The following is a 13,825-nucleotide window of genomic DNA, read 5'->3' on the forward strand; positions in this document are numbered from 1 at the left end:
ACCTTTACCACATGGATTGTAGCTGTTCAAACCCCAGGTTGTTGGGATCTATTTGTCTAGTTACTAATAGCTCTTAGACATGATTGCTATTGATTGTTTCAATAATTTCCCTTGGTGTACTCATAGTCCCAGTCACATGAAATGTCACCAGAATTTCAGTGAAGTATTTGCTTTGAACTTTCCAAGTATGAAGTACCACACTGTTCTGTTCCTTAACAGCAAGTGTAGAGTATAGCTGCTTAACTTTGTCACTAACCATTTGCAATGGGACAGTAAAATTTGATACGGACATAATGCAACAGGTGGTCCAACTCATTCATTTTCTACCACAATCAAATCTTCCTACCTCTTCATTCTGTAACAATGCTAAAGGGTAATCAGCAAATAATTGATCAAAAGGAAAAGTATTGAGAAATGGAAGTGGAAGACAGTGAAATAAATGGAAGGCAGCTGGAAAAAAACAACACAAAGAGAAAGAAGCAACACATGGAAATAGCAACAGCAGGGGTACAGAAATGGTGAATATGAAAAGGGAACATGCAAGTAAGATAAAGCAAAAGTAGGCTGAATGAGTACTTGCATGTTCATGAGCAAACATCCCTCATCTTTTGTGTGTGTTTCCAGGAACACTGAATAGATCAAAGAAGGTAATATCTCTGTCCACTGTTGAGGACAGCATTAATATAATGTGAAAAATACTGATGCAAAAAAGAGGAAATGCATTGGAGAAGAGCCACATATGTGGCGAGGCGTGTGTGCACCACTGAGTGCCACATGTGTCCACCATTTTGTTTTGGTTATGTTGGTGGAAGAAACCCCAACATTGTCTTATTAAAAAAATTCTATATGTACAGCTTCAGATCTCCCAAAATTTCTAATCTGTGTCTTCATTCTGCACTGAAATTTCCACAGAATTGGCTTCTCATATGTCAGGGCAAAGCTTACTGCATTCATCTTTGTTAATACTGATTTTTACATTCATCAGAGCTCCACCAAAAATTAAATGTCATTTTAAACATCAAATTAAATTGTCCCCAGACAAATCACACAAACTTTTTTTTATATAAAATATAATTCCTTGACATCGTCAAACTCTGTCTCGTTGGTCAATTTATAATAGTGTAACATATCTTCTGGGCCTTGCCAATCAATTTCCAGAGCATTTACATTGATTGCTGTTTTTATATCTGCAGCTTTCTCTGCCTGATACCAAGCAATTTACCTGCAGTCAATCAATGTCAATGGGGTACCTGCACTCTTGAAGAGATGGGAATAAGCATCACTAATAATGCATTAAAACTAAATGTATTCTTAAAATATTTTTCAGATTGTTTCTTGAGATTCCTCCTGTTTCTGAAATTTGAGCAATAAAGACACATAAATAAAACCTGAAGTGACTCCAGACTACATGGCTGTACTGGTCTCCATCTTTTCAAAGCTCTGTTGACATTCATTTTGCTGTTCAGGCACACTTAATATGGAGACTGTATTCTGAAGAATTTCTTTGGAACTTTAAGTAGCATTGAGATCCAATGGAAACTGTTTTTATTGCAAAAATATACTTCATTTATTTAAAAAAAAGTCTTTATCTACATTCACAGGTATTAAGCAGTTCTTTAAAGTCTTTGCATATCAGGAAAAACATGCCCACCTTTGAAGAAGTTCTCTGCTTCCCTCAGACATGCACTCAGTGAATCCCTTTCTCAGTACTACTACGTCGAGACGTCCTCATCCCTCCAGCTCTTTGACCACATGATGAAACAAACTCGCTACTGCCAACCAGGTCATACCCTCTACCTGTCTTCACCTATCCTGACTTCACCACCCTGCCCTAGCCACACCCTTTATCTGCAGCTTCCTTTACATCCACCCCTAGTCCTGAAGAAGGGTTACACCTGAAACATCAACCTCTGTACCTCCTGATGCTGCCCAGCTTATTGCATTCTTCCAGCCTCCTGACTGTCTATCAGGAAAAACAAACATGGGAATTTGACATTCCCTGCAGCTGCAAAAAACAAAGGCATTTCTTACTCATGCAGGACAGAACTCACAGACATTGAGGTGAAGAGAGGGTCTGGTACTTATCATGACTTTCTGCTATTCATATTCAGACACTGCTTGTCACTTGCCCAGTGAAGCACAGTTGAGGTCAGGAATGTGGTGATCTGATGAAGACGTGTGCATAGAAATTGCCTTGTGAAATTTCTCATAAAAATATTTTAACTCTTCAGGGAATTTCACATCATTGAAAAATTCTGATTGGAATCTTCCCAAGCTCTGGATGACATGGGCCATGGCGAGAAATTTGGAACTCGTATGAAAAATCAAATGGGTGAACAACAAGTTGCACTTTCCAACTAAGGTCTGGATTCCGAGATGGATTTCTCATTAATGAATGGGGGGGGGGGGGGGGGGGGCTTATCAATGAGGATTATTGCTCATTATCAACCTCATTACTATCTTATTTTGTCTTCTTAATATACAGGTTCCTATTGTACCACTTGCCAGTTTAAAATTATCTGTCAAGAATCTCTGACATGAAAGTCAGAGTGGGCATCTGACTCCAGCTTGCACCTACTCGCCTGGGCCTCCATTTTGGACACCCAGCTCTAATATCTCAGGGTATGGGCCCTGGATAGTGACAGCATGCACCCCATATCCACGGGCACTGGCATCCATGATAGGCCAGTTTCCCAGCATAATGATACATCCCTGATGCACTTACAGTACACTTCTGCATTTCAGTGCTGAACTCTGGAATATATTGACAACTCTCATTGCAATGCCACTACAAGGCTATTTTTCAGAGAGGGATAAGGACTCACTCATGGATTGGACCAGGCTACAGTTCTGAGCTGCTCATTTCTCTATTAGCGTTCAGTCAGTTAGCGCATACTTGGATGTTCACTGAATCCCTGGCTTGCCTTCTCGTGATTGATTCCATCAGCCAGAACTGACATGTGCGCAGTACTTCTTTCTTAACTTCGCTTTTAGCACAGAAACCAAGCCAGGAAGCCTGTCATGGTAGTCAGCAATGCTCAATCAAGGGAATGGACATATTGCTGTATGTCACTGTGCAACGTCAATCTCACACCTGTGTAAGTAGCATATGCAGCAAAAACACTGAATGCGCTTCAAGTAAATGATCATGTCTCGAAGTCTCAGAGGAGCGTAGTCCTCAGTCGAATAAAAGGAAAACATCGTTTAGTCAGTAGGTGACGGCACAGTAAATCAAAGGCAGCTTCAACATCAATCCAAAGCTAATGACCACTCGGAATGGTCAGTGTAAGAATTCTCCACTCAGAGCATGGGAAGAAGCAAATGGTGCACAGCCAACCATCTTCTTGAATGTTTTTACTCTATTCTAGACTGTTTTCTCCTGTAATGTGAGAAAAGGAGGATTGAGGGAAATGAAAGTGACTGATGCTTTTGAGGAGAAGCTGGTGAGGTGCCCTGCATGAATATATAGGCAGCACAGACACCATGCTGAGTTAGAGGTGTGGGGGAATTGGCTAGGTAACAGTGAGTGATGGAAGATGTTGCATGCAATATTAAGAGAGGTACAACATGAGCCTTAGTGAGAGTGCAGTAGCAATGAGGGAGCAGAGGGGTGATGGTGGCACTTACCCTGGTGGAGAAGGCAAGGTCATTGATCTTCTTCCTATACTGCCAGGCATTCCCATCGCACTAAAACTCCACTGATCTGAGTGGCTAATTCAGACCAGGTGGCAGGGTAAGATTTTGTGCCCTCCTTTGCCATTCCAGTTGGAAAAGGAATCCTTTCCCTGCACAACCTTGTCTTGTCCAGTGGGATTTTGAGATCTTTGTCTGGAACACATGTGCAATTTCCCCTTATTTACCATGTCCATGGAAAATGTCACAAGCATAGAGTTCAGAGCTTGTATCGCTGGCTGCAAACAGCTTGGATATTGCTTACCATGCAACAGCACTTACAGGTAGGTCCCTAGGCACCAGTTACATGCACCTCTCTTCCATGGACAGCTGATAATTGCCAATTGCTAACGAGCTTCTTGGAACCTTTCTGATCCACGTCTAGGATGCTTATGGACAACAGATCTATATTGCAGGGTGTACAGGCTAATTGAAAGCTGCTGCAAAGGCACTTTGTGCACAGGGATAAGCATCTAAGCTCATGGACAAGGATGCTTCCCAGGGTTGTTCCCTTGGTGCTCAGTCACAGTGCCTACCTGGGTGAAGCCAGACCCTAAAGGTGTTCAGTACTGTTGTCATCTGTAGCATGTGCCATCTACCCATGATGTTCATTCAACCAAATGGCCATGTCAGAAAGCAATTGGGAAATATCCCTCAGTCCACTTAAGGTTTGGTGAGCCGGTCTTGATTCCATCAATCATGGACACAGTACACAGTCCAGGAGCTTGACCATGGTCAGTCAAACCTCAGGCCATTCAGCATAAGGGGTTTTGTCTGACTACAGCCCAGGGAATATGCAATGATCAGACCTGTAGCTGTCAGGGGAATCTCACATCATCGGTCAGACAGCTGTAAAGACAGTGCTAAAGGGTCTATTTAGTAATTTGTAGGTGTTGCTCATCCAAGTCAGCCAGTGGTCTGGGGTGAAGATAGTCCTGGAGGTCTGTATGCAAGAAAGGTTACAGGAGCAAAGGGGAAGTCCATAGCCAAAACAGGTTGTGGCAATTATGATGTGGGGGAGGGGGTGAAGCAGAGTTATGTGCAGAGTTGGGAACAAAGACAGTGATAGGGACAAAAGTCAAGCTGAAAGGAGACTATGCGATGTAGCATTGAAGTGCAGGCAGGCAGTGACCACCACCATGGCCTCCACAGGCAAATGTACAGACCACCTTAAGCATCAGCAAGGTGTAGTGTCAGGGCTCAGGGGGAAATGATGAAAGTTGGATGCAAAATTCATCGTGATGGGTCTCCACATGGGAGGGTTAGGTGGAAATGGACTGTTGGGATTATTATGCAAATTAAAATGGGACATGGAAGCTTGGAGAGGGGATGTGGTAACCCAGCGATTTGTCTGGTAGCTGCTGACAGTGTCCATCAATTTGCATTCTCTGTGGTCACTTAGGGTTCACTTGACGCTTACTGGTAAACAGCTAGGACAACACCCAAGATGAATGGAATCACTGTCAGTTTGATGAGTGAAAGCACAGGATCCACATTTGGACACTAGAACATTAAAGGGTCAAATCGTGAAGCACCTGGTTGCAATTTGCAGCTACATTTGACTTACAATCATTTCATAGTCCATTTGCAACGCATGCAGAACATGCTTAGGGTTCAAATGCTCGTCACGGGTCCTAATCAATGTAACACTGGCGTCTCAGTGATGTAGAAGGAGCAGCATTGACTTAATAGAAGATGAATGCTGGCCAATGCTATGCAATATGCTGAGGAACTGGGGGAGTGGCAGCAGTCTTCTGATGGGGATGATCAGGACACAGGGGAGGAGGAGACTCTCTTTCTGCATGACAGAGTTCAGCTTGTCCAATGCAACAAGACAAACAAGAGCTGATTGACACCAGGTTCCAGTAGAAAGAGCTGGGTGTGGGAAACAAACATGAAATGTAAAATCGTCACTGCATCAGAAAGCTCCGTATGATTAGGAGAGAGTGATCACATTCAGGGTGAGGTACAGTCCGAGTGAGTACATAGTTCAGGAAATTTGGAAGCAGTGTGGGAATGGGACTGGTCCATCTTACTTTTCTTTCTCCACTTTGAAAAATTAAAATTACAGCAGTCTAGTGGTAAGGTAAAGAAGGTGGCTGACTCAGCTGACAGCAGAACAATTATCAGTCAATCACCTGAAGCTTGAATACAGCCTTAAAAGGTGTTGATGACAATTGAAACTGAACTATAGCAATTCACCTCAGCTCACCTTGGCTGTGTTTAAGGAAGGGACAGTTGAAAGCACACAATCAGTCAGCTTCACACAGTCAGGGAGGAAACATCCCATCCAGAGTGTGACATAGTCTGAGTCAGAATATAGTTTGGGGAATTTGGGAATTTGTCGCTGAGGGGAAGAGGTGCTTTTTGCTTGCTGTTTTTGGCTCATAGTTTGTCAGGTTTTTTTGAATAGGATAAGTTGAAGACCAGGATCGGGTAGAAGAGTGTGGGGCACTGGAAAAGCACAGCTGGTCAGGCAGCTTCCGAGGAGCAGGAAAACCGACGTTTCGAGCATAAGCCTTTCATCCATTGATTCTCCTGCTCTTTGGATGCTGCCTGACCGGCTGTGCTTTTACATCACCACAGTCTTTGACTCTGATTTCCAGCATCTGCAGTCCTCAGTTTCACCCAGGATCAGGTACCAAGCACAAAAAAGTGACATCACAGGTAAACTGTTAAGTAGATTGGTTTGACTGTCTATTTTTGGTTACTTTCAGGTTCAAGGTAAATAGGGGAAATATTTACAGGAAACAAACTAAAAGACTAGTACAAAATTTTTAAACATTGGACTAAGAACTAAGTAATTAAAACAAAGTTGCCGGGCCAGGTGATGTGTTGTAACTGTATGATGTGGGAACTGACGTGGGAGCTCATTGTGACTCACAGTGACCACATCTGTAGCAAGTATTGGCTGCTTGAGGAATGCTGGCTTAGAATTCATGAGTGGAGCCTGAGTTTCGACACACCAGGGATGGAGAGTTACCTGGACGCTGTGTTTCAGGAGGCAGTCACACCCCTTCGTGACTACCCATGATTCCTGATGAAGGGCTTTTGCCCGAAATGTCAATTTTTCTGCACCTCAGATGCTGCCTGACCTACTGTGCTTTTCCAGCACTACTCTAATCTTGACTCTAATCTCCAGCATCGCAGTACCCACTTTCACCTCCATTCCTTCAAGTGACTACCTTGAATTCAGACAGTGATCAGGAATAGGAGAGTATGACTATGAGCCTGGCAGGTAGAGAGATCCAGGAGAGATCTAAAGCTGATCTAACTGGCTTTAGATTTTTGCTTCCACTGCATATGTCAATGGGGGCTGTCGGGAGAACAAGCAAACGGACCAAAGCACCATAGTAGAGAGAGCCATTCTTGAGGTGTGAGGAGGGGGAAAGAGAAATGTAGTTGTAATTGGGGGCAGTACAGACAGAGAAATAGACACTATTTTCTCTGGTCAGATCAGGAGTCCTAAAGACTGCATTGTCTGCCTAATGCCTGGGTTGATGATATCTTGTCTGGGCTGCAGAGGAACTTGGAGTGAAGGGGAAAGCTCCAGTTATTGTGGTCCCCATAGGTACCCATGATACAGGTAGAAAGAGGAAAGAGGTTCTGCTGAGGGAATACAAGCATTTGGGGGCTACATTAAAAGTAGAACCAAAAAAGACAATAATCTCTGAATTAATACTTGAGCCACGGGTAAATTTGCAAAGGATCAATAAGATTAAAGAGATAAATGCATGTCACTGACATGGGAGAAACAGGTTTGAATTTGTACGACATTGGTGCGAGTACTGGAGAAGGAGGCAGATGTTCCGATGGGACGGGCTCCACCTGATTCTTGCTGGGACTGGAGTCTTCGTAAATGGTTTATCTCGGGCTGTGGACAGGGCTTTAAGCTAAATAATGGGTGCAGTTGCATGGAAGATTATGGAACCATTTAAAGGGAGGAGGCCTCAGCAGAGGTTAATAAAGTTTCCCAAACAAGTAATAGGTCAGAGAGTATGGAAAAGATCAGGAATCTAACTTTGCAGAGCAGATGGAGGGACAACTATGAGAAGGAGTTGGACAATGCAGAGCTGAGGGTGTTGTACTTAAATTATGCAATATATGAAAGATGTATGAGCTTGTAGCACTGATTGAATTGGCAGATATGATGTTGTGGGTATCAGAGAGATATGGCTGCAAGGGAATCAGGGCTGGGAACTAATTATCCCAGGATACACATCCTATTGGAAGGACAGGCAAATGGGCAGAAGGAAAGGGATTGCTTTGTTAGCATGGAATTAAATGACATTGATAACAGGATCGGAAGATGTAGAATCTGAGTGGGTATAGTTTAGGAACTGCAAAGGAAAGAAGACCTTTGATGGGAGTTGTGTACAGGCCTCCAAGCAGTAGTCAGGATATGGGGAAGAAAATAAATTAGGAGACAGGAAAAGCACTGTTACAATAATCATATGGGACTTCAATTTGCAAGTGAACTGGAAAAGTCATGTTAGTAACAGACCTTAAGAAAGGAATTTGCGGAATGTCTACAAGATGGTGAAGAAGGCATTTGGCATTCTTTCCTTTATTGGTCAGAGTATTGAGTACAGGAGTTGCGAGATCATGTTGCGACTGCACAGGACATTGGTTAGGCCACTGTTGGAATATTGCGTGCAATTCTGTTCTCCTTCCTATCAGAACGATGTTGTTAAACTTGAAAGGGTTCAGAAAAGATTCACAAGGATGTTGCCAGGGTTGGAAGATTTGAGCTATAGGGAGAGGTTGAGTAGGCTGGGGTTGTTTTCCCTGGAGCGTAGGAGGCTGAGGGATGACCTTATAGAGGTTTATAAAATCATGAGGGGCATAGATAGGATAAATAGACAAAGTTACTTTCCTGGGGTAGAACTAGAGGGCATTGGTTTAGGGTGAGAGGTGAAAGATATATAAGACATCTAAGGGAAATTTTTTTCACGGAGAGGGTGGTACATGTATGGAATGAGCTGCCAGAGGAAGTGGTGGAGGCTGGTATGATTGCAACATTTAAAAGGCATCTAGATGGGTATATGAATAGGAAGGATTTGGAGGGATATAGGCTGGATGATGTCAGGTGGGGCTACATTGGGTTGGGATATCTGGTTGCCATGGACGTATTAAACCAAAGGGTCTGTTTCCATGCTAAACATCTCTATCACTCTATGACTCCAAGATGGTTCACTAGAGTGGCTGGATATGGAGCCTGCTGGGGAAAAGGCTACTCTTGATTTGGTGATGTGTAATGATTAGGGAGTTTAAGATGAAGGAATTCCAAGGGGACGACGACCATGATATGATAGAATTCACTCTGCAGTTTGAGAGGGAGAAGCTGGAATCAGATGTAACAATATTTCGGTTGAGGGAAGGTAACTACAAAAGTGTGAGGGAGTAGCTGGCCAGAGCGTCAGAAAGTTTCTTTGTGCTTCAGAATTCCAAGGCCTCTCCTTGTTTGAAAATAGTCTGTGCTTCTGTCGTTCCAACCAATGCTCTCAACACTGATCCCTGCAGAATTCCATATGACACTGGCTCACTACTTTCTACCTTCTGCCAGTCAACCAATTCTCTGTCCATGCCAGTACCTTGTCCCTAACATCATGTGTTCTTATCTTATTTCAAAGTCTCCTGTGTGGCACCTTGTCAAAGGCCTTCTGGAAATCCAAATCAATCACATCCTGGCTCTCCTTTGTCTAACTTGGACACTACCTCCTCAAAGAATTCTAACAGATTTCTCAGCCATGACTTCCTCTTGATGAAGCCATGCTGACTCAGCCATACTTTACCACACAGTTTCCAGTACTCTGCAATCTCAGCCTTAATAATGGAGGCTAATGAGCCCATTGCATTTCTGTGGTGTTTCAGGGATGAAATAGGAGACTCATGGATTTTCTGTGCCTTTCAAAATTCATGTTGCCAGCTCCTCCCATGGGAGTGAGTTTCCCCTATGTCATAAGGCAGTGATTGAGGATTCAGATTCAATTCTGAAACCCCTATATGTTCCTGCAGTTTCCCTCTGCCTGAGACTCATTTCAACCCTCACTCACCCCTTTGGCCTGGAATCCCTCAGTAATCCAGGGGGCCTGGTAGGTTACATTGTTAGCAGGTGCCACTACTCCGACAGAGGGCACTGAGGATCTGCAGGCTCTGATTAACCAATGGAGAGTACAGGACAGTCACTGTTGGGCTCCTGAATCCCAAGGCTTCATTCCACAACTTTCCCAGCTTGGTCTACACCAAGCAATCTCCAACTGCATGGCAAGTTTGTAATTTAAAAAAATTACATTAAGGTTTTATCATCAAAACGAGCTGAGATAAAAGAAATGAGAGTAAAGGCTGCTATACCTTGCAGTGCTCTCAAATGGTAATTGAAATGTGTGACTCATGGAGTGCATTGGCACACTACACCTGCACATCAGCCAAAGGGGATGCTCATTTCAAATTCTGTCATATTTTGATTTGGAACAGATCACTGAATCATTTTGATTCCAGTCCAAAGCAACTGCAAAAATAATCCTCTTTTTGAACTTCAAAGAAAATTAAAAAAAATAATAATTATAAATGAGCCATTTAAAATGTTAATTACAGTAATTAGTAAAGAATAACAATCAGCTTCGCATAAGACCACAGGGCAAAGTAATCCATTTGCTGTGTTTTCTGGGGTTTAACCAATTCTTTAAGCCGTCGTACACACTGCAGTATAACAAAATGACACTGTCAAATGCATCAGGAGAACTGTATGTTATTTGTTTGGGAGACTTATAGTATTTACACAGAAGGTACACATATTTGCACAGCTATTATATCTATCAGGAATGCTTGATGAAAAAATAAATTCAGATAAACCATTTGCCTCAAATACCTTGTCATTATACATATAGTTCATTATAATTTATTGTATTTACTGCATACAGAATAACCAGTGATAAAAGAAGTTTTAAAAATAGTAGCAGGTATATGGTGACATCTGTGTACAGGAGAGTGATAAACGCACACATCTAGCACTGCGTATGCACTAATCCTCTGTCTTTTACCCCAATGGGTGATGCTTGATATAGAGGCATTGAAATTAAGATATTTTCAATGGAGTGTATGTATCAGGTATGAGTGAAGAGTGGGCCTTTACCTGGCAGGTATTCTACATGGACAGAAGCTGACGGAGACATACAGGGCCAGATGATTGAATTGTCAGCTTTTACTCCGGATGTACTATACGTTGAAACATATTTGCTCCACACATTTAGAGGCATCAAGATGTCATTTTGCTATTTATCTTCTTTCATGGACCCTTCCATCATTCCGAGCTTTGTGTACATATGTCCACTGTGTAATATGTTGACAAAAAAGTGACAGCTGGGAAGCACTCGCATGGAACCGTGACAAATTACAACAGCAATGACAGCAATTTATCATCCACAGCTCAAAACCACCATCTTCCTACTTCATACTGTGACCTTATTAAAAAAAAAACTGCTATTCTTACCTGGATGTATTTTCATTGCTGAATTTTTCATTTCTCCATCCTAAAACTTCTATAATTGAGGTGAGATGCCGATTACTTTAGGGCATCAATGGAATTATTTATTTTGACAGCACACTATTAATCTGCAGCATTTCCTAAATAGATTTTTTTACTACTACCCAAAGTTTATGCTTCAAAATATGCCTCATTCCTTACCTTGACACTTTTTTCTTAAAGGAAGTCATTCTTTCTTGTCCATTAAAACTGCCCACTTTCTTCCCCTGTTTTTTTCATGATGGACAGGAGAGGGACAAGCACTGAGTCTCTTCTCTCTGCAAATACTACTATGCAACAGAATTTATATTGTATAAAACAACAGTTTGTCTTTGGTGATTTCTCCCAGTTGTCAGAGAAGATGTTGTACTTCTAGGGCCAGGAATTTCTTTCATAGCATTAACAAAGAAGTTAATTCTAAAAATGCACACAATTCCCATTCCCAGGTCCCTGATGTCAAGTAATGCTCATCATTCTTGCTAATTTCATTAACATACTACTAAGTGCTGAGGCTGGGGCATAGTGGTCATGTTGTTGAATGAGGTAATCCAAAGACAGAGGGTAACGTTCTGGGGATGTGAGTTTGAACCACACCATGCACACATGATAAAACTTGAATTCCATAAAATTTGGTAATAAAAGCATGTAACCACTGTTCATTGGTCTAGCCTACATTTGACTCCAGAAACAGATGTTATTTTTCTTTTCTTTCATACATGGGATGTGAATATCGCTGACTTGATCAAGTTTTATTGCCCATCCTTAGTCACCTTTGAGAAAGTGATAGTGAGCTATTTTCTTGAACTACTGTAGCTTTGTTGTAGGTTCCAGGGAGTTCCAGGATTTTGAACCAGTGACATTGAAGGAATGGTGATATAATTCCAAGTCAGGATGGTGAGTGGCTTGGAGAGGAACTTGCAGGAGGTGGTCTTCCCATGTATCTGCTACCGTTGTCCTTCTAGACGATCATGATCGTTGATTTGGAAGGTGTTGTTTAAGGAGTCTTGGTGACTCTACCAACGTTATCTCCTGCATCCGTTGCATCCGGTGTGGTCTCCTCTATATGGGGGAGACAGGACGCCTTCTTGTGGATCATTTCAGAGAACATTTCTGGACACATGCATCCACCAATTCCATTGCCCTGTGGCTGAATATTTCAACTCCCCCTCCCACTCAGTCAAGGACATGCACATTCTGGGCTTCCTCCACTGTCAAACCATTACCACCCGACGCCTGGAGGAAGAACGCCTCATATTCTGCTTTGGGACCCTGCAACCACATGGGATAAATGTGGATTTCAACAGATCCTCATTTCCCCTGCCCCACATTATCCCAGTCCCAAGCCTCCAACTCAGCACTGCCCTCAGGACCTGTCCATCACTCTCCCCCTCTGACCTAACACCTTCTCCCTCACCTTCATCCACCTATCACTTTCTTAGCTACCTTTCTCCCACCCCAGCTCCCTCCCATTTATCTCTCAGCCCCAACCCACAAGCCTCATTCCTGATGAAGGGCTTATAGCTGAACCATCGATTCACCTGCTCCTTGGATGCTGCCTGACCTGCTGTGCTTTCCGAGCAACACAATCTCGATTCTAGAAGGCTGTGTAGCCAAGTTTACAGGCAACACAAACATAGGCAGGACAGTAAATTACAATGAGGAAATAATAAGCTTACAATTGGATATAGATAGGTTAGGAGAGTGGGTCAAAATGTGGCAGATGGAGTTTAATGTGGACAACTGAGAGGTCATGCATTTTGCTTGAAAAAAATGGCGACCTATTATTTAAATGAGGAGAGATTTCCCAGTGCTCTGGTGCAGAAGGATCCAGGTGTCCACATTCATGAGTGACAGAAAAGTAGCATGTAGGTAGAGCAGATACTAAAGACAAAAACTAGAATGTTGGCTTTAATAGCTATAGGAATAGAATATAAAGGTAAGGAAGTATTGTTGCAACTATACAAGGTATTGATGAGACTACACCTGAAGTATTGTGCACAGTTTTCATCCCCTTATTTGAGGAAAAATGTAGTGGCATTGGAGGTAGTTCAGAGGAGGTTCACTAGATTGATCCCAGAAATGAGGGGTTTGTTGTTTCAAGAGAAATTGAAAAGTTTAGGCCTGTACTCTCTGGAGCTTAGAAGAACGAGGGGAGATCAAATTGAAGTATTTCAGATACTAAAGGTGTGGATAAAATAGATGTGGAATTGATGTTTCCTCTTGTGGAGTATGCTCAGACAACGGGTCATAGTCTTTGGATAAGTTGTAGCAAATTTGAAGCAGAGTTGAGGAGAAACTACTTCTCCCAAAGGGTTGTAAACCTGTGGAATTCGGTATCCCAAAGTAAGTGGATGCTGGGACAGTAAGAAAATTAAGCAAGGGTTAGACAGATTTTTAATTGGCAATGCATTGAAGGGTTATGGGGAGAAGGCAGGAAAATGGGGGTGAGGAGCATATCAGTCATGATCGAATGGTGGAGCAGACTTGATGGCCCAATGGCCTAATTCTGCTCCTATATCTTATGAACCTATGAATATGATGTACACTGCTATTTCTCGACGTCAGTGGTCGAGGGAGTGAATATTTGTCCATATGATGCATATCAATTGAGCTGCTATGTCCTAAATG

At 42.5% G+C, this 13,825-nt stretch overlaps 1 protein-coding gene across 2 annotated transcripts in view; it reads right to left on the minus strand.

Moving 5' to 3' along the window:
* Positions 1 to 13,825, minus strand: part of tenm2a (teneurin transmembrane protein 2a) — a 797,630-nt gene that overhangs the window by 344,916 nt on the left and 438,889 nt on the right. The window contains exons 5-6 of one of the 2 annotated variants that reach the window (XM_060836885.1): positions 5,449 to 5,466; positions 4,926 to 4,949 (exon numbers count right to left, since the gene is read on the minus strand). The exons of the other annotated variant lie outside the window; for it this stretch is intronic. Of the exons in view, the coding sequence (XP_060692868.1) occupies positions 4,926 to 4,949; positions 5,449 to 5,466 (42 nt within the window). The remainder of the gene's footprint in view (positions 1 to 4,925; positions 4,950 to 5,448; positions 5,467 to 13,825) is intronic. 2 annotated transcript variants of the gene reach the window in all.

This window comes from Hemiscyllium ocellatum, chromosome 16 (genome assembly GCF_020745735.1).
Source record: "Hemiscyllium ocellatum isolate sHemOce1 chromosome 16, sHemOce1.pat.X.cur, whole genome shotgun sequence".
Taxonomy (NCBI): domain Eukaryota; kingdom Metazoa; phylum Chordata; class Chondrichthyes; order Orectolobiformes; family Hemiscylliidae; genus Hemiscyllium; species Hemiscyllium ocellatum.